This window comes from Adiantum capillus-veneris, chromosome 6 (assembly GCF_014529385.1).
Source record: "Adiantum capillus-veneris isolate H3 chromosome 6, ASM1452938v2, whole genome shotgun sequence".
Classification (NCBI taxonomy): domain Eukaryota; kingdom Viridiplantae; phylum Streptophyta; class Polypodiopsida; order Polypodiales; family Pteridaceae; genus Adiantum; species Adiantum capillus-veneris.
Genome location: NC_140936.1, coordinates 123646891 through 123667206, shown reverse-complemented (window position 1 = coordinate 123667206; position 20316 = coordinate 123646891). Strand labels below are relative to the sequence as shown.

At 39.7% G+C, this 20316-nt stretch overlaps 1 protein-coding gene across 2 annotated transcripts; it reads left to right on the top strand.

The window, feature by feature from the left end:
• Positions 1 to 8754: 8754 nt before the first annotated feature.
• Positions 8755 to 11050, top strand: LOC147456207 (dihydroflavonol 4-reductase-like). Of its 2 annotated transcripts, none has more exons than XM_086514746.1 (7): positions 8755 to 8917; positions 9035 to 9193; positions 9423 to 9595; positions 9671 to 9871; positions 10003 to 10162; positions 10315 to 10393; positions 10500 to 11050. In XM_086514746.1, the coding sequence occupies exons 1-7, from the start codon at positions 8884 to 8886 to the stop codon at positions 10636 to 10638; spliced, it is 945 nt and encodes a 314-aa protein (XP_086370872.1). In that variant the 5' UTR covers positions 8755 to 8883; the 3' UTR covers positions 10639 to 11050. The 2 variants fall into 2 exon arrangements, with proteins under 2 accessions (XP_086370872.1, XP_086370870.1); XM_086514744.1 differs by having other exon boundaries at positions 8756 to 8917; positions 10222 to 10393.
• The last annotated feature ends 9266 nt before the right edge of the window (positions 11051 to 20316 follow it).

The window sequence follows — 20316 nt, the reverse complement described above, 5'->3', positions numbered from 1 at the left end:
TGCTCACGGGTTATACTACCAGGTTCATAGAGGAGATATGGTGGATCTCCGGACAACGCAGGGGGCAGGAGATTTTGCACACACGTCAACCAATTAATCCACTCCACATATATCAATTGTTTTCTCAAATTTGATGAGCAGGATCCCAACAACCTCACATATATAGAGACAACCATGCACATGCGTTTCCCCAACCCTAAGGGGCAACAATTCTCAAGGCAATGGTTGCAAGAGCATGTCAAAACATTTCTCAAGAACAAAAAATCTAGTGTGAGGAGAGTTGCAAAGAAGACAATGGAGTCTATTGAGCACAGCTATCGGCCAGGAAATGTCCATGATGTGGAGTGGGAGACAGCTATGGAAGAGAAAGAGGATGAAAGGGCAACGAGTGCGAGGATGTATACGTGCCAAGTTGAGGCTAGATCCCATCAGACTCCTACGCATTATGGTTCGGGAGGAAAAACGGCTTGGAAAGACAAATATATAAGTAAAAATATTAGTTTTATTGTAAAAAATCTAATGTTTTTCATTTAATTAACTGATTGCTATTTTTTGTCAGTATAATATTACCATGAGTCGCCCGACCAGAGATGTGCAGAGATATAGAGAGAACCATACCGAGTATCAAACTTGGTGTTGGTTGTTTGAAAATAAAATGGTCTCTCAAGAGGAGTTCGAAAATGCATGCAGAGTCTGCAACATGTAAGTTTAATCTTATTTAAATTATCAGATTATTGATTTTATATCAAATATTAAATAACAAAGTGTTAATTGTTTCTTTTTCTGGTTTTGCAGAGTCAAGGAGTTCCACGCGAAATGCCGCCATCTCCCCCATGAGCATCCTCTATTTTGTATACGTGGGCTTTTTTTTCCCTTTATGTAAATGCAATACCTATCATTTTTTGGCTCAATACCTCCTCCAATTGTAATTCCACTTATGTAAAAAAATTTATCAATTTTTTTTTGGCTCAATGTATTGTCCAATTGTGATATTTTGTTGTAATTAATAATAATTTTGTAAAATATTTTAAATAAATAAAAAAATAGATGACCTTTTGGATGGTCCTGCAAAGGATCATCCAAACGGTCATCTATTTTTTTATAATAAACCCGTTTGCGGTAATGATCGCGATAACATCTGGGCGGTAACAACTGCAGATATTCTTGCAGTAACACAGGCGATAATACTCGCGGAAATATAGCCGCAGGCATTACCGCGGATTTTACCGCTAGACCATTATTGCAATATTTGCCGCAGTCTTTTTCGCATACGGGAAATTTCATATGCAAATTTGTTTGTTTTTTTGCGGTAATGTGGGCGATAATACCGCCGCATATGTTATAATGAATTTTTATGCTAGTTTAACACAAACACATATCAAGAATACGCTTGCAAGCGCGAGATCCACTTGATAAGAAGGCTTGCTCTTGGAAATAAAAAAAGCTGGAAGAAATATTTTGATGAAGAGGCACTCAAGGAGATAGAGGTAGAATTTTCTGAAGATAAGAAGGGGCATCCCTGGATTTGGTGGACTATACCACTTGACCTCCTAATGCAACATATCTACTCTATATAGCCATTCATAACCTTCTATGCAAGTTTCTTTTAGTTCATGTTATGCCCAATCTCATATGCTCAACTTTGATGTAGAGTGAATTCAAATTGGAGCTCTCAAAGAGGTTAGAACAAGTGATTGTCCCCAAAGATGACCCAACATATAAAGCATGCTACAAGAAAACTGTCCGCGAGGTGGAAGAACATTTCAAAGGGAAGAAGGGCTTCAAGCTTGTGGGAGTGGCAAATCCAATCCTTGGGGAGGAGTGGATTTTTCATACAGCTCATCAAGTTCAATAATAAAAGATTTTTTCGATAAGTATCAAAAGGTTCATCTTCGTTATTCATTTAAGCATCTTCCAAAGCTTACACCAGGGATCCAAAGAGAGAACATACCCTTCCTACAGCAAACCGCAAGATGGTTTGCCTATAGGTAATCTCTTTGTTTCATTTTTAGATCTAAACAATTTATGTATTAATGGTTTTTTCCCAACTTTTATTGATGATCCAAGTCTCTCTATAGGTGGTTTGCGGACCCAAGGGATTCACTATTAGTAATGGGGGGATGTCACCTGCGTGCATCAAAATTAGAGAAACCCCCCTATGTACGGTATCTTACTTGCTAACCTACCCCCCTACATACTGACAAGATACAGACGTTCTCGCAATGAGCTATCCCCCCTCATACGGATTTCGTACAGAATGTAATGACCCACTACTAGTAACATAACAATTTTAGAAGCACATGCTTTTGCAAAAATACATATTGAACTGCAAATGAACAGAAGTACTGTACATTGTAGTGTGTTTTCATTTGCAATAGATGCTAAGAGAAAAAACCATGAAAAGAAATAAATATAATGAATACTAAATTAAAATAAACCAATCGTTTCAATGTAATTTGTCAAAAAACAAATAGCATTTGTCTTGTAAACTGATACAAATCTCAATTTCAAAATATAATATACTAGCCACTTACTTAGTAGGCTTCCCACAAGGGATTTAAGACACACATATGAAATGGATTGTTCTCCAAATAACAAATAATGCATAATCTTAAACAACCATGAAATACTTCACTCATCAAATTAAAACACATTACAAAACAACCCATTAAAAGATTAATCTTTATAAAAAAAAAACAATTATATGTGATGTGAATGTACGTCTATGCTTAAGCAAAATGCAACTTTTAAAAAAGAACCATCTGTACTTAATTTTGAATTTATATAAAAAATATAAATCTTAAAAATTTTGCCAGACTCTCCTTTGTACGGAGACCTCTTTCTCAAAAAAAATCAGTATACCCTTTTCTTGAGATCCCAGATGGGATTTTCATCACATCATTTCTTTTTCCAAAAAAACTGTCCACCTCATCTTGGGCTCCCACTTGGGATTCAAGGATTATCTTACACGTTAAAATCAAACACATTTTCAATAGAGTCAAAGTAATCTAACTTCAAAGTGGTGATATGACACATAGACCCCCAAGGTATGCTAGACGTGTCTTGACAAGAAACTAAAGCTCAAAATAACACACCGGATCAAGCGATATGACCATGTGGGAAATTGAGACTATAAAATTTGTAACTACATGTACAAGAAACTAACGACCTTAAAATCTTTAACGCTTTTTATCGTAAAAAGAAGCACAAGTACACATTTGGTAAGAATGGATAGCTCAAGAGACCTGGTCAAGCCATATGGATAGCTAAAAGAACTGAAGGTAAAAATCGATAGCTCAAGATGGAACACTCGTTCAAGCTTTATGACCATGTAACAAATTGAAACTATATTTGTAATTATATACAAAATAAAGACATTGTGTATGTGTGACACATAGACCCAAGGTATGCTAGACGTGTCTATAGTTGTAATTATATACAAAATAAAAACATTGTGTATGTGTGACACATAGACCCAAGGTGTGCTAGACGTGTCTTGGCAAGAAACTATAGCTCAAAGATAACACACCCGGTCAAGCCATATGACCATGTGGAAAATTGAGACTATAGAATTTGTAACTACATGTAAAAGAAATTAACGATCTTAAAATCTTTAGTGTTATGATGTCACACATCTAGTTTGAGATTAAGTACATTCTTTATTGAGTTAATACAACACTACCACCCAAAATTGTGAGTATCACTAACTTGCAAAATCTAAGGTAGATCAAGCTTGCCTTGAAAAAATTTGACGAAATGTCACAAGATTTAGTGTAACTACCGATAGATGCTTCAAACTATGATCTAAAAGCCAATTTAATGCATCGAATAGGTAACGAGAGGCTCAGGGAGTCAACAACATTGGCAGCTGCAGTGGAAGAAGTCAGGACTCAGACGCAATCTCTAGCAGGTCGAGACGTCAGGACTAAATGTCACTGATCAGCTGCAGGTCAAGACTCCGCCGCCATAGCTAATGCCTAAGGGCATTGAGCAAGGAAAAATGAGTCCACGACTAAAGTGAACTGAGAAATCACCCTACGTCTGGCAATTGCTTCGCTTGCAAGGTGCTGGCCTCCCATCGTGAACGTTAGCACAAACTCCTCCTCGCATCGTCATCATCCTTGCCGAAGAAGTTTAAAAAGAGGAAGCTTAATAAGATGAGGCCCAAGGAAGCCATTGAGAACGCGAACTTGTTGCGGGAGATAGAGCTCAAAACTACAAAACAACTACAAAACAAAGGCCTCAAAGCAAGCAATCACAGATTTAACTGATCAGTAGAGAAAAGCTAGCTTTTTTATGAGATGTAGCTATAGTAGAAAGAAAAAACCGTCGTTCCAAGTTTACAAGATACCATCAACTAGTTCTGTAGGATTAATAACCCAATCCTCAAGACATTGAAGCTTCTGCCACTACAGAAGCTTGCATCATAGTGTATAGACAAACATCTCAAGCATAGAAACAATATACAGTTTACAGATCAACATTAATTGAAGAAAGAGTTTGTGGAAAGCACTTGTTGGGAGTGGTGAGCGTAGATCTAAAGCCAATGTCTACCAAGTTAGGGGGGATACTAGGAAGCTAGAGAAGTTAGCACAGAAGCGGTGAAAATTTCACTTAAATAAATCTGACAACCTTCACTGAGGACAGATCTAAACATTGTTTTCAAACCTTCACTGAGGAAGGATCTCTGAACATTATTTTCAAACAAGAGGACTGCACAAGGTAGCTACATTGTCAAATATAAACAAAACTCACAACAAAATCATTATACCAGACATAAATGGAATAGTACCATCGGAGAAATGACAAAGAAAGCATGACAAAACAGCATTTCACATAATAAAACAGAGTAAAGAACGATAGAATGAGATCTTAAAGGCACTCACCTTGAAGTCAGCCATAGTTTTCAGCCTCTTTGCAGACAACGTCAAGGAAATAATCAATGAGCTCCGCGACTTTGGTGTAGTGACCCTTGGGCCCAGTTATTGCCAGCTCCGGACTGGCCAAAGACGAAGTTATCAGGGTGGAAGATCTGCCCATAGAGGCCTGTTGTTCGAACACTATCCGTAGTACCTGGCTCCAAATCCATGAGCACGATGCAAGGCACATAACACAGTACTCATTGGTAGCTTCCCATCATCCACATACACCTTCACATTCTCTTTTGCAATCCCTGGCATATCCATTCTGAATCTCACAGCATTTTCATCTTGTGCAGTAGCCCAAGCTCTCCTCTGAGTGGGCAAGAAGATGCGACATGGAACAACATAAACATCTGTTGTATCATCAACAACGTGCACTGCATTGTCAAACTCTACAAGAAGCAAGAACAAGACAAATGTTTTAAAATTGGTAAGAAAAGAGTACAAGAAGCAAACTCTAACGTTCATTAAAGATATGGTCAGCGCTTAAAGAAAGAAAATTTTTACAAAATATATGTAAATGTCGTGCGATTCAGCCAAAACCAACCAAACTTACACCCATAAATAGCCCTTAGACCTACTTCTAGTTGTCAAGTGCAACACGAGAGACAATGGGAGAGTGTGGTGCACCCTCTCCTTGTATCAGTTCCACAAAGACCGCTGCCGTTTTACCCCGTTTAATGGAAGATTGTGCTGCCTCCAAATTGCCAAATTCTACAAATTGGACCCCTGGCATGATAGTCTCAAAGGGAGCACGATATTTTTCTGTACTGGTGAGTGCAAGGGCCCCAATCGTCCGCCCATGGAAACTATTTGTGAAGGCTACAAACCCTGTGGTGGAATGCTCTCTTTCAAACTTGAACCACCCATTCTCATTCACTGTAACTCTCTGATATTTCTGAGAAAACTTTATAGTAGCCTCATTTGCTTATGTACCAGAATTACAAAAAAACACACGATCTGCGAAAGATGATTCCACCAAGCGCTCAGCTAACTTTACTTGCAAGTTTGCATTTGACAAAAGGATCAATTTCAACCAAGCATTTTCAACTTTTAACGTAACCATGTTGTGACTACAAATCTTCAAAACAAGAAACACTGCAAAAAGTAGTCACATACACAGACCCATTTAATCATGGCACAAACACTTTAGGGAGATAGAGCCCTTGAAACAAGAAAGGGCAGAAAAGAGAGCCTTTTGACAAGTAATGCCATCGAGAAAATTGAAGAAGCAGCAGCAAAACCTCCTGCAAACAACTAACAGACACTATAGGTAGACGAATTCAAGAAGCACATGCATGAGCACCGCATGTAAGTGCATACACCTACAGACTGACGTGTGTAGACATTGTACGAGTAGATTTCAGCAAGGGGACTAGACTTTCACAAGCGCCTGGACACAAAAAAAAATCTCTTCAGGATAATCCAAGCTGTGAATTTCCGTTTTAGCAAGACAAAAGCTACATCCTTTTGCCAACCTCACAAGTAGTTTGGACCTTCATAATGGTTGTTGCATATAAAACTAGACATTACTGCGCATATTAGACTACAAATATTATTCAGATAGTAGGCAGATGAACATCTTCGTACAGGGTGAAGGAAATCCCAAGAAGACTCTTAACCTTTCCTAACATGCTAACCTTTCCTAACATGCACACAGAAGAGAAGCACGAGAACGTTAACCTTTCACAGAGAAGGCAGAGAAGTGCACAAAGGAAACTCACAAGCGAGGATGGAAGAAGAAGGAAACGAAGCGAATGGAAGCTACCAAAAGCTCGAGAATGATAGACAGAGAAACATTAAACAATGATTGAAATTTTGTTGATGACTACACTTATGTGTTATCTTTGTGGACATAATCGCCTGTTTTGTGAGGTAATATGTGACAAATTACATGCTAACCACTCAAAAATGCATCTCAATTGTCAAAAGGAATAAAAATTAGAAAAGCTTGATCAATCCGACCAAAATAGATACATGGGTACTTTGGGAATTTTAAAATTTTGAAGGGTATTTTGGAAATTTTGACAAATTAGAGGGGTTTGAGCTTGGCTTTAAGAAAACAAGGAAATTGACATATGCTTTAGTGTAATTATTGACGAAAGCCTTTAATTTTGACCAAAAAAACGAGAGAATTTCAAGTTTTCCCTTACTATCACCACGCCATGAAAGTATTATCGATGCAGAGAGAGAGAGAGAGAGAGAGAGAGAGAGAGAGCGAGAGAGCGAGAGAGAGAGAGGCTTACTAATGTATTTAAGGTGGCTCAGGTAGTTGAATGTAGCCCCAAAGTAACCACCCTCCTCCCCCCCCTCCACCCCTCCCCCATGTACAAAATTTAAAAACCCCCCTATTGTACACTCACGTGGTACCGTACGGAAAAACACAGTGAATCCCCCGGGTTTGCTGAATTATTGAGAACAATCAGATCCAAGGAATTAGGCCAAGCATTGAAAAGTGGAAATTTGTCTCATCTTTGGGCTATAAATCATTGTACCCACGTCATGGCTCGATGCAAATAGGACTCTTCCTAAGGATCTCTATGACGTGCCATGGTTCTTAGAGTATTTGGAAGGTGGATATCCAGTCGAAGAGACAGAAATGTATACAAGTGAGTTCAATGCATTGCATGAGGTGTGTTAGTTGATGCAACAAAATATATTAGATGAGGTTAGTAGTCACTACTTATGTTTTGTTTGCATGGTTTGGAAACAGGTCTCATGTGCAAGCCAATAGTAGTTGCAACGAGCGCTCCAAAGCAAGATACAATAACAAATGCAAAGGAAAGTGGTAGTGGTAGTGACAAGGATACAAGGAGCCCTCACAACACTGCAAAGAAAGACATAGTGATAAACTCAAGGGAAAGGGGAAGTGGCAAGGACACAAGGAGCCCCCACGGCAAGATTAACAAGAGTGGAAAGGCCATCTGAAGGACAACCACCCCAACAGCGTCGCACACCCTGTGGTGGCCACACGAGGTCATGTTGAAGCTCTCTACCACATCATCAAGCAATGTGAAAATGACTTAAATCATGGCGACATGAGCTCTATTCATATGTTGAGATAGAAGCCCTTTTGACATGGTGTCCTCAAGAAGTTGAGAGATCTGTGCATGTGTCAAGCCCTTCCGAAAGCTACAAGATGGTAGTGGGGCATAGCTTGAGAAGCACATATGCACGGGCATTGGTATAAAGAGGCATGCCATTCCATGGAAAAACCAGAGTGGAAGCAGCATCAACCAACTTAAACATTCACCTTGGAAGGAGAACAAAATCATGCTCTTGACCTCCAATATGGGTGCTGGCATGTTCGTAGGTTGCAGTTACTCATCGATCCTCATTATAGAAAAATAGATGGTGAAAAAAATAAGTATTGTGAAAGATAGTTGCTTATAATTATTTAAGTGTGGCTCAAATAAGAAAATATATGAAGGTTATGAATGTGTAAAAAAATATGAAAATATTTGATGAAAATATATGAAGGTTATGAATGTGTAAAAAAAATTCACACTGTTTATATTTATAGAAAGAAAACCACCCTTGAAATGCTATTAGAACATTGTAAGAAAATCACATGGACTTGCTTAACGTATAAATATTTACACATAAAAAAATTACAAATTTTACCTAAAAGTTATTTTTTCATTGCTATAAAAAAGCATATGTAATTTATTCACTGTAAAAAAGAGATGCAGAAATATTTTCATGTGTAAAAATGATAATATTTACATTCAAATGGTAGTTTTCTGAGTCTAAAAAATGTTATTGACACTCAGATTGACAACAATGATATTTACACTCAATTTTCACAAGTGTAAAATAACTGAAACTTGTACCTTTAGAGACTCGCAGCTCCGTGTAGACGCTTGGAGCTGCACAGATCCAAGCGTCTCTAAAGGTTGGAGGCTTGGAGCGAATATGGCTCATGCTGTAGCGCGACTCGCACTCCGCTTTTGTACCCTCCATGTTGAAAGCGCAGCATGGACGAAATTTCACAGGTTCGTATGCACCGTGCATGCACAGAGAGAGAGAGAGAGAGAGAGAGAGAGAGAGAGAGAGAGAGAGAGAGAGAGAGAGAGAGAGAGAGAGAGAGCCATCTTCATTCTCGTTGACAGAGCAAGCGAGTGAGAGACCAGGGTCCATATTCATCAGAACCATGGATGCTGATCTTCCCAAAGTCTTGGTCACTGGCTCCACTGGCCATCTCGGCTCCTGGCTCGTCATGCGCCTCCTGGAAAAAGGCTACCGCGTCAAAGCGTCTGTGCTCAATGCTGGTATGTTCCTCAATAATATCTGGTCTCCTGTGTGGCTCCTACTTCTTCAGTATTTTGCTGCTGTCATATTACCCGTTTTTGTTATGGTTAAGTTTAATTTACTTGTTTTAATCAAGGATGCTCTGTCTGTGTGTGTGTGTGTGTGTGTGTGAGAGAGAGAGAGAGAGAGAGAGAGAGAGAGAGAGAGAGAGAGAGAGAGAGAATATTTGGTACTCGGCTGTATGCAAAGACGACAAGCAGGATCTACATCCTTTTTCTCTCATTTCTCCATCAAAGCTGGAGCGACTTGAAATCGTGAAAGCTGACTTACTTGTCGAAGGAGACTTTGATGATGCAGTCCAAGGGTGTGATGGTGTGTTTCACTTAGCATGTCCAACCAATTTCAGTGCAGAGGACCCCCAGGTATAAAAACTTGAAAGCGATTCAGATCATTTAGTGGCCTGCTTCTTTTCATCTATGATCATCTTTGAAACACAGAAACAGGCAATCAATCCGGCGGTTCAAGGCACTCTGAATGTTCTAAGATCATGTATCAAGACCCGGTCAGTTAAGCGTGTGCTACATGTGTCATCCGCAGGGGCAATTCGGACGCCAGGGAAAGACGATGCAGATCGAGTTTTTGACGAGTCTTGCTGGACAGATGTGGATTTTTGTTTAAAGAGCAAAATGTCAGGATGGGTAAGCTAAATATGCATGCATGGGCGGAAGTAGTACCAACTAAAAGAGACTGTATGCAGTATTGGACCTAGTTGAAGCTTCTAATATAAAGGTCCATGACTTTTAGCATGGCTGTCTTTTTTGATGTTAAGCCATACTTTGTGGCCAAGACACTTGGGGAAAGAGCTGCTGTGGAGTTTGCCCGGATGCACAATTTGGACTTAGTTGTCGCAAATCCAACACTCGTAACCGGGCCCTTTCTGCTTCCCAGGATTCCCAACAGCATCAAGGATGCTCTGGCTCTAGTCACTGGTATCTCTCTCTCTCTCTCTCAACTGTGCTAGTTAACATTGTCCTGCTTCCATGTACAGGTGATGCATCTAGACTGCCCTTCGTGATGCGCCTCTCGTACATTCACACTGATGATGTGGTGCGGGCCTTCATTTTTCTGTATGAAAACCCAGAGGCAAGAGGCCGCTATGTCTGCTCCGCAGTTGATGCGTCAATCACGGATGTTGCAGACATCATCCGTTCTCAGCTTGAGTAAGCTACTTTTGCTCTCTTACGGCCATCGTAAATTTGTTCTCCTGGCATCTGGAGAGGATGCAAGAGTAGTTTCTCATCTTGCATTTTTGTTTTTTTGGTTCAGTCTGTCCTATCTTGGAGAGCCCGAGATTCACTATTTTGACTCTTCCAAGTTGAAGACCCTTGGCTTCCAATACAAGTATACATTAAAGGACATGCTCCTAGACGCCATTGAATGCTGCAAGGAGAAGGGGCTGCTTTAAGGAATGGAAAAAATGCAAGACAGGAACAAAGCCTTACGCCTTTGATTCAAGAACTTAAATCATAACCGACTTGTTGCCCAGTTCAGAATTTTGCTCTTAAAATTGTGTTGAAGATGGGCAATGAACAATAAGGGGCCGTATGACCCCAAATGGCCACCACTGAGCAGAGATTTGAGCATCTTAAGGTGGTGGACATTTCATTAATCCCTAGTTAGTCCATAAGACTTAGCGCAACATTTTTGATTGTATAAGCAGCTAGCTGTGAGATGACAATTGTGATGTCTTTATGTTGAACACAATTATTGCTGTATTTGTGAAGATGTTAGTACCCAAAAGGAACTGTTGGGAACTTATTTGAAAGCCCACTCCAGACTGCAACACTCCTGCATAATAGAGACGTATTTTGATTTCATGTGTTGATAATTACCGAGCAAGAAATGTGTTGCCGATGTGAATGAACAATTATGATGGCAACAGCTTAACAAAGTGGTTTATGATGGTTTCTGATGCGTAGGCGTCGAATGCCATGCCTCATGTGAGCTCTATACATAGGAGCATTGGCTAGAACTATCCACCCAACCATAGGAGTCCCATTCATATAAACCTGGCTGTGAGCTGGCTCTTCACACATGGTCGGATATCAATGGAGCTACACACCCCATGGTCGTTTGGCCTTCTCAAGCCCCATGTGGACTCCACCCTTGCTCTACTTATGTATTTGTGCATGCCACACATGCTTGAAATGATTGACCTTATTATGTTCAAAGGTACCATTGTAAGGTTTACTGTATAGGAGCGTAAGCAAGCATTGGATGACATATTATACCTCAAAAACCATGTCTTGCCTCTACAAAATGCCTATGCACCAATTTGCATATCCATAATTTGTAGGATGAGCCAGAAGATGAGATGCATGCATTCCCAATAAACAATCTTCAAGCTATAAGGGTAGGTTAGACTTGAGATGTACCATTAAAAATCTCATGTATCACATGCGATCAAGGGTTAATAAATGATCTTTCCACATTGCAGGAACAAATTTCAATTTTCAATAAAACCACTCTTCTTATAAACCTATAAGTTTTATTTGGAAATTGGATTTATGATCCTTGCTCAAGTGTAAATCTATAGATTTAGTATGAATAATGTACCTTCTGATGAGCACACATGATACACCTACATACTTACAAGGCACACGTAGCATGTTAGATTAGCTTTGAGACAAATAAGAAAGAAATAGAGCCTCCAAACTCCAGGTATCTATTCTTTGTACATTCTATGTTGACTAATGAGCAAAGCTAATAAGATCTTGGTCTTTAGGATGTTGTGCCCACCAAATGTCAAGTTTTGCACCTTCTTGGATGGTCATTACTAGAGGCATAAAGCATCACAGGGAGTTTGTCCAAAAAAGACACAAGGAAGAGAACGCATGACCTTGAAAATGTGACCTTACCTATAAAGGATTGTTGATATTAGTCCACCTTGTCCTTATGCAGTGATAATCCTGAGCTATAGAGAGGCAAATTACTTGGGTTCCGGGTGTGTTCCCCTTTCCCCCTATCCAACGTACCACCAATAATTCCCTCTTGGAAACATTGGGTGGAGTTAACATTAACATTAGAGTGGATGAAATATTTCGTTGACATCAATTCTGTACTGTCTTAGATTCTAAACTAGAACCCCATGGATGCAAATATACGATGCAATACCAAAATAAGACAAAAACTCCATTACTATTAGAACCATTGAAGGCTCCAAGGTGCTACATACCCTTCTGTCAAAGTAATTTTTCGACAAATCAAGAGTTTGAAGAACCACAATCCACACTCCAAAATTGATGACAACATTTCAAACAAGGAATGCAAGGAACCAAGCAAGCATGGAAACTAGAAAAAAAAAATCCAAATGTATTTAGGTGCCTGTAAACCACAAAAAGACACAACCACAACATCAAAAGTAAAGACCCTAATATTAAATCTCTCTTTTTTGTGTGGAACCTCACAAGGTGGTGATACCGGTGGGGCCTCACATTGGGAAGGCCTTACCTCCGGCTTCTTATTTCCTTAGCCAACGTTGTGTCTAATCCCATCACATTGATGACAAATAGACATGGATTTCATTCACGTGTTTACGTGAAGTGTGAAGTGGTAAATAACTCATGTTATTAACACCCCATGGGAGTGTTAATAACATCAGATTTACATTGACATGTTAAAGATGGGGTTTCTTGCTTTCCCGTCGAGATATTTGATTTTCTTGATGGGCCTTGACGGCCCCCCTTAGTATCCCGACAGGCTCAAAATTACCTCCAAATTTTTAAAGAGGCACCAAGTTCGGAGGGGCCTATATAAACAATAGCCCATCCTCTCAGACACACATTTTGGCACCCTCTTTAGAGTCCCCACTAGAGATAAAAATTGAGGTTTATCCTTGAGATTTATCATGATTTTCTTTTGCATCTTTTTCCCCCTATAAAAACGTCCATGTATAGTTACCACCGTTTTCTATCCGCATGGAAGAAGGTTTCGGTAGGAGGCATTCTCCTAGAGGGTTTATGTGGTGCAAGTGCTTGGGACTCATTTCTATTACTGGAATGGAGCGCTACTCATCACTATACCAATGTACGTGTATTTTACGACTAGTTACCTCCACTAGGCCTGGAAACAGGTTTGTGTAGGAAGAATCTTCGTGGAGGGTTTAGGTGGTGCAAGTACTTGGGGATCATTTCAATTGTTGAATGAACGTTTCTCATCATTACACCAATTTCATGCTATTCTGTTTTTTTTGTTTTTTTGCCTACATATCACTTTTGTTGGTGTATGTTGTCCAAAGGGCCCTTGATGCTACCCAGAGGGCCCCTCATGTTTCTCAGATGGCCAGGGTTGTATCCCAAAGGGCTAGCGAACTGTCATTTAAAACATTATCAACATTAAAAGAAAGTAACACAAAAAGAGTTCTTCTACTACATCTAAAGAAGAGAGCTTCATAAGCTTGGCTGTACAAATAAGTGGCGAGGAAGGAACATTCTTCTTGTCCAACAACAACAAGTGCACGCCATTGGATTTGAACATCAAACTATTATGCTCATGGCTACGCTTTAATGATGACCCTAACCCATATAACCACTCCCGACTAAGTACCACATATGGCCAATCCATATTCATGACTTCAAAATTCAATGACGTGTGCTACCCTTGAATCCCTAGCAGTAATCCTGTATCCCACACATGAGTATCATGTCCATTAACCATATCTACCTTGTAGTGGTGGCAAAGTCGTAGCATTTGTAAATGAGTATGAGCCTTGTAAAGCCGCCGGCCATTAGCCAAGTAAGCCTTAGAAATAAAACTCATTTTTGTAAAGATGGAAAGGGAGACTTCTCATTATCAAAATTTTTTGAGTTTTGGAGAGTACTATTGAGAGCAGCTACTCTCATGTCCCGGGGGATTCACTCTATATACAAAACGGGACGCCACCTGCGAGCGGACAACTTTGATAAAACCCTAGATAGGACTCATATTAGAGAATATGACCCCCCTTTTTACGCTTATATGATAATCAATACAGAAAAATATCATACCCCTATCTTACATATAAAATTTAAGTCTCACATGATCTAATTGAGTAAAACTAGTCCAAGAGCGTGTAGCATAGTAGCAAGCAACATACTAAGGAACCACTTCTGTTGATAACTAGATGTATCCTCAATGTATCTTAGTTTTACTTTCAAACCATTGCCCATTCAGCCTACACTCTAGCTACTCGTCTAATTCTGACCCATCTAAATTACTCAAAAAACATAGTTATAAAGTTGTGTTAGGTTCTCCGTACAAATTTGCATCTATACAAACTCTTTATAGATTTCATCCCTCTAACAAATAAACTATAATCACAAAACAAGAAATTGTTACAAAGAAGTGTTAGTTCTTGCATGTATCTTTGTAGCTATTAACTCACAAGTTCGAGGCCCCAGACTCTTTTGGGAAGTCATGATTTTGAAACACGAAAACTTCTTCTCATTTTTCCCTTTTCTCCCCCCCCCCCCAAAAAAAATAAAAAATAAAAATGATACCCCCTTCCTTATTTTTAAGCTTGGGAGTTAAATTATTGGGGGCCTGCCCCTCACTTATACACTTATGCAACTTGTAAAAATAACCCCCTCCCTTGCACTTACGTGGTGTGGTAAGTTTTCCATGGTGAATCCCCCGGGGCTCATGTGCCTTGTAATTAATATATCTTGAGCTCTCGTAGTCACATTTTGATTACGAAACTTGCAATGTGTTCCCTGTCTATTGTTATTTCATTCAAGTATAATCATTGTCAATTGTATTGTGCTTTACAACTAGGCTACATTTGCTATTTTGAGTACGTTAATGATCATTTTTTGAGATTACGACCATAGGAACCATAGGACGACCTTTTTGGTATTTTTTGTTGCAATTTCTAAGACCTTGATCATGATGAATCATGATTTTGGTACCTAATTGGATTGTGACCAAACTTGGTAGGTTAGTGTCTTAGACTCCTCCCAAAGTTTCGTAACATTTGGACTTCGCTCGAGTGCCCAAATGGTGCGATGGCTGATTGTAGTGACATAGGACATAAGCAGGTTGCCAGATTAAGAGTGATAGATTTGTTGGTACTAGAGATATTGTTGTTGCATAGGTTCACCTCTTGAGGTTAACACCCTCAAAGAGTCTCTGTGCCTTATCCGAGTTTCTTTCCTAAGTATTGATATTATGTTAGTGCTAGGGAAGAGATAGCTATGCTACAGACGTCCGTCTCAAGACAACTCGCTAACAAAGCATACGACTAACCAAATTTCATGTTCAGATGTGATCAAACATAGATGAAGATCCATGTACCTTTTGATCATCTAAGGCTAGGATTGAGCAGTGAGTAGTTGGTTACATTTGGGACATTATAGCAAAAAACTCCAAAAAACTGACCAAATGATTAAAAGAGTAGATGCTAGTCAAAAATCGCAAGGTAGGTACAAAATATTTATTTTGATCAACAAAACGTTTTCCAAATCCAAAAATAAGTGTTGGAGTAGACTACTCTTACTACATGTAATCATCAAGCCAAATTTAGGGTTCCAAAACTGATGGAACATGGATCGCAATCCATGTACCTTTTCTGATTTTTTGGATGTAGACCATATAGAGTTGTAGCAACGACCAAAAAATATCCAAAAACAAGATAGTCAAAAAAATCCAAGAAGTGGATCAAAAGAGGGTAAAAGTACTCCAAATCAACAACCACCAAACAGAGCTAGGGTTTGACTGTTGGGTGACCTAAAGTGCTCTAAATCAAATAAAACCATATAGCAAGGATCAATGGACTGGGAGGAATCTTTGTATCAAGTTTCAATGCATTTTGATAAAAAGATAAATGGATTGTGATCCACGTCCCCCTATCTCACAGATTGACCCTTGATTTGTAACATAGCTAGCTCTAATCCCTGTAAGCATAGTGGTATTTTGAAAACTCAATTTGGATTTGAATTGTGCATGTGACAAGCAAAATAAAAATTCTTGTGGAAAGTGTGATAAAATTCTGATTGGTTCAAATTTTGACTAACGGAGTGGCTGTAGACTTATAGCCACCAAGTGATTTTTGTAAAGGTTGTGAAAATCATAGTTTGAAACTCAAATTGTGTTCCATTGAAAGATTAAATTAATCCTAAGAGGTAACATGTTAGGGTTTTGCAAGAATAATTTTCTTGATGGATTTGTGATCAAGCAAGCTATATCAAAATAGAAATCCTATTGCTAGAGACCATTCAAGTCACGTCTCGATAGAAGGGAATGTCAATCAAGGAACTTTACCAATCTTAAAGGAAAGTCCTTTTGATACCTCATCACAGAGATCTTAAACCTATATGGATGAGGGATTCAAGAGTGTGGGCTTTAAGGAAGGAACAACCATGGGAGCGGGACCATCCCAACCAGCACCAGACACGGGACTTTTACACATGCAATACCAAATTGAAAATGAACAGGGCGCTCATATCTACAAAGATGGTATGGATCGTTATTGTGTGAAAATAGGAGATAGACCTAGTGAGCTCAAACTCATAGTACCTATAGATTATAGTGTCGATCGATACTTTGATGAGGAAGGAAACATTTATTTAGTTATGCACTATTCCTTTATTATGGAAAAGTGGGATTGATAGGCACAAAGGAGAAGGTTGATGTCAACCTGAAGCACCAAAGTTGGAAATTTTTAATGCCAAGATTAGGTGACTGAATGTAACTACTCTCATTGGTGCAACCAAAGTTGGTCGGTGCTACAAAGAGTACAGTGCAGGGTTATGTGGGCTCTCAAGTGCATGCCAAGCTTGTTGGGAAGCTATGGAGATCAAGAGCAGGCAAGGGTCATTGGATAGCATGCTATATGTGGTTTTAAGGGCCCGAATGGTATGCCAGGGTGCCTGAGTAAGGAGACAGGTCAAGTGTGCAAAGTGTAGAAATGGTAGTGTCAAAGGTCGCCCTACTATGTGTCAATGCTAGTCCAAATTTTTCCTCAAGCAAAGCTACATAGTGGAAGTTATGGCAACTTGAATTTCAAAGTGGTTTGCTTAGACGTACCAGATTGGACAATTGCATATGGTGGGTCAGAGCTGAAGTGAATGCATGGGCGTGAAGTGATCATCTTATGGTGCATGTCAGTCTTTTGGGATCGAGAATCAGAGTTTGAACGGCCAAGATATGAGCGGTTGAAGTTGCACCAAGGGAAAGTACTGTGCCAATTTGATTGCCTCGATCTGTGTGTCATCTGAGGTTTTTGCAGCCTCTCTAGGGTTTGTATGAGGAGTATGCAGTGTATGAAGGCTATATGAGTTGACGACTCATCAATTGGAGTTCAAATTGGCAAGATATTGAAAGTTGAAGTTGGTGGCAATTTTTAGGTGAGCGGTGCCATATACATTTTTTAAAGTTTGATGGCATCTGTCAACAGGCCTAGCAAAGTCGAAGCGTAGAGGGGTTTGTACAGACAAGAGTCGAGGACAGATTCTTTCCAATGCATTTTTCAGCTCATTGGTTGGAATGCCCAACAACATATGGCAGTGATGTTGAAATTGAGGGAAAAACTGAATTTTTTGGGGTTTTTGGAAGAAATTTTTAGAACTTGGAGGGCTAGTCAACCACGGACTGCCTTGTGGCAGCAAAAGATCCCACATGGTGTTTGAAAAGCGCCCAGGATGAGACATTTCACAAAAATTCACCATAGAAGGCGATCTTGGGATAGCTTCTACACTTGGCAAAGCAAAAGGCCGTCAGCAGTGAACTACCTAGTCTTATCCAAGCCAGCCAATAGCTTCCTACCATCAGAAAGATACATAGTGAATTCCTCACAAGGGGTCATCATGAAGATGAGGGATGTCCCGTTTGACATGTCAGATGCTGGTTCAGATTTCCAGAAGTCTTATAACCTGTATCACAACTTTTGAAGACATAGAGGTAGCAGAACACCCTTGTCAAGTGTTCCTGGAGGGCACCTAAGGCTTGTACTGGAACCTAGAAATAGAGATTCCCATTCAAAATGTGATCATGGGTTCTATGCTCTCATCATGTTTCTACCCTCCCAGTATATGCAAACATTCGAGGAAGCATTCATGACCGGGTTCTTTGAAGCGGACTCCACTATCTTCAACCCAACTACCAAAGATCTACCTACCTACCACGTCGCCTATCAAAGGACATTGATGAAAAAACTTTTAGGAGAATTCGCAACATAGGCAGAGATTGAAGTAAGAGGGGAGAAGTTCAAACACCTCACCACGACATTGGAGAGGCGTATATTTGATTACTGAAGATCACAAACCAAAGAAACGACCAGTTGCTTCTAGTGCCAAAGCCAAAGATAAAGAACCAAGCTTGCACAAGGACGTGCAATGACTAGGAAGGGGGGAATGTTGGCACTTGAACCAGATAGAGGCCCTCGTAGTTGACCCCTTTTTTCATAAACCCTTATTTTTTAATGCCCATCAATAATCCTTGTAATTATAAGAGAGCCTTTAGTTTTAATCAGATAATCTCCGAGTCTGTTTAGACCAAATCTGAGTTGTAAATTTTGTAATGAGTCCGAGTCTTGTAAATCCGACCATTGGCCAAAACTCCCTAGGTGTAAAGCTTGTTTTTGTAAAGTGGAAGAGGACACATATCATTATCACAAGGTTTTATGAGTTTTGAGTGTACGACTGAGAGCGGCTACTATGAGGCACCTTGTAATCAATCCCTCTAAAGCTCTAATAATCCAATTTTGATTTTGAAACTTGCATTGTGTTCCCTATCTACTGCTCTTTCATTTAAGTATAATCATTGTCAATTCTAATGTGGTTCATGACTATGCCTTAGCGAGATAAACCAGCTGTTTTGACCGTGTTAATGGTTCTTTTTTGATGTTTTGATCATAAGAGAGTGTTCCTATACCATAGGGCGACCTTTTTGGTATGGTCTATAGAAAATTTTGAGATCTTGATCATGGTGGATCGTGATTTTTGTACCTCATTGGGTTGTGACCATACTTGGTAGGGTTGTGTCCTTAGGTGTCATATACCTCCTCCTAAAGTTTTGTTGCATTTGGACTTTGTTTGAGTACTAAAATGGCATGACTACCTAGTTGAATGACATAGGACATAAACAGTTTGCCATGTTTGAGAGTGATAGATTTGATAATGTGTTAGATGGTTTTTTTTGTAGGTTCACTTCTTGAGGTTGACACCCTCAGAGAGTTTTTGTGCCCCATCCAAGTCGTTTCCTTGAGTATTGACATTGTGTTAGTGCATGATAGCTATGCTATAGACGTCCGTTGTGACCATCTGCTAATAGACACGGCGGGAAAAAAAAGACCTTGTGCACCACAAAGTGACCAAGGTCAAAATAGCGTGGTCAAATGGCCCTGGTTGCTCCATGGCACCCAGGGTCTTTTTTTCGCCCTGCTTGGTCAAAATGGCCTTGGTTGCTCCGTGGCGCACATACCTGTTTTTTGCATTATTGCGTTTTGCATTGCCCGACAATCGTCACTTGACCTCCACATACCCCCAATGAACCATTTTGGTCAAGTTTTGGACTCCACAAGTCACCCAAATTGCCCCATTCCCCTCGTCGGTACACGATTTCCCATCGACTGGGTCTCTCGAGCTCTTTGAGCCTTCGATCGTCGATTTGCATGCCATTGTGTCCCATGCAAAAGATGACCATCTTGCACGATTCCCACTTTTGGTAACAGGAGGTGATCGATTGCATCTTCCAACACATCTCGATGTACCTTGTTGACAACTTATTAAATATGTCAAAAAAGCTTAATTGCTTATAAATGACAAAGACTTAAAATGTAGAAAGTTAAAGACAAGTAAACAACACTCTAATTTGTTGCCGCCGAGCTGCAGAAAAGGAAACAAAATCAGGTGGAGGATGGGCAGGCCCTAGACCCCAAAAACAAGTACTACCATACTCCCATCCATAGTGCCAAAAAAGTTTCTTTGTATTCAAACTAGGTAGAGATTACAAAGATGACTCTTTAAGCCTTTGCATGAGATCCCCAAGGGTCTCTAGTGTTAGGGTTTGGAAGGCGGGCCTCTCTCCTAGGATTTTTACAATTTCTTTAGGGCCATGCTCAAGAGATACTTGCCACCAAAGGTATAAATAGATACTTCCCTATTTACAA

Coding starts and splice junctions, on each gene's coding strand:
- LOC147456207 (XM_086514744.1), top strand. CDS start 8,884: ATGTTGAAAGCGCAGCATGGACGAAATTTCACAG. Junction 10,163..10,221: donor TGCTCTGGCTCTAGTCACTG/GTATCTCTCTCT, acceptor TTCCATGTACAG/GTGATGCATCTAGACTGCCC. Junction 10,394..10,499: donor ATCATCCGTTCTCAGCTTGA/GTAAGCTACTTT, acceptor TTTTTGGTTCAG/TCTGTCCTATCTTGGAGAGC.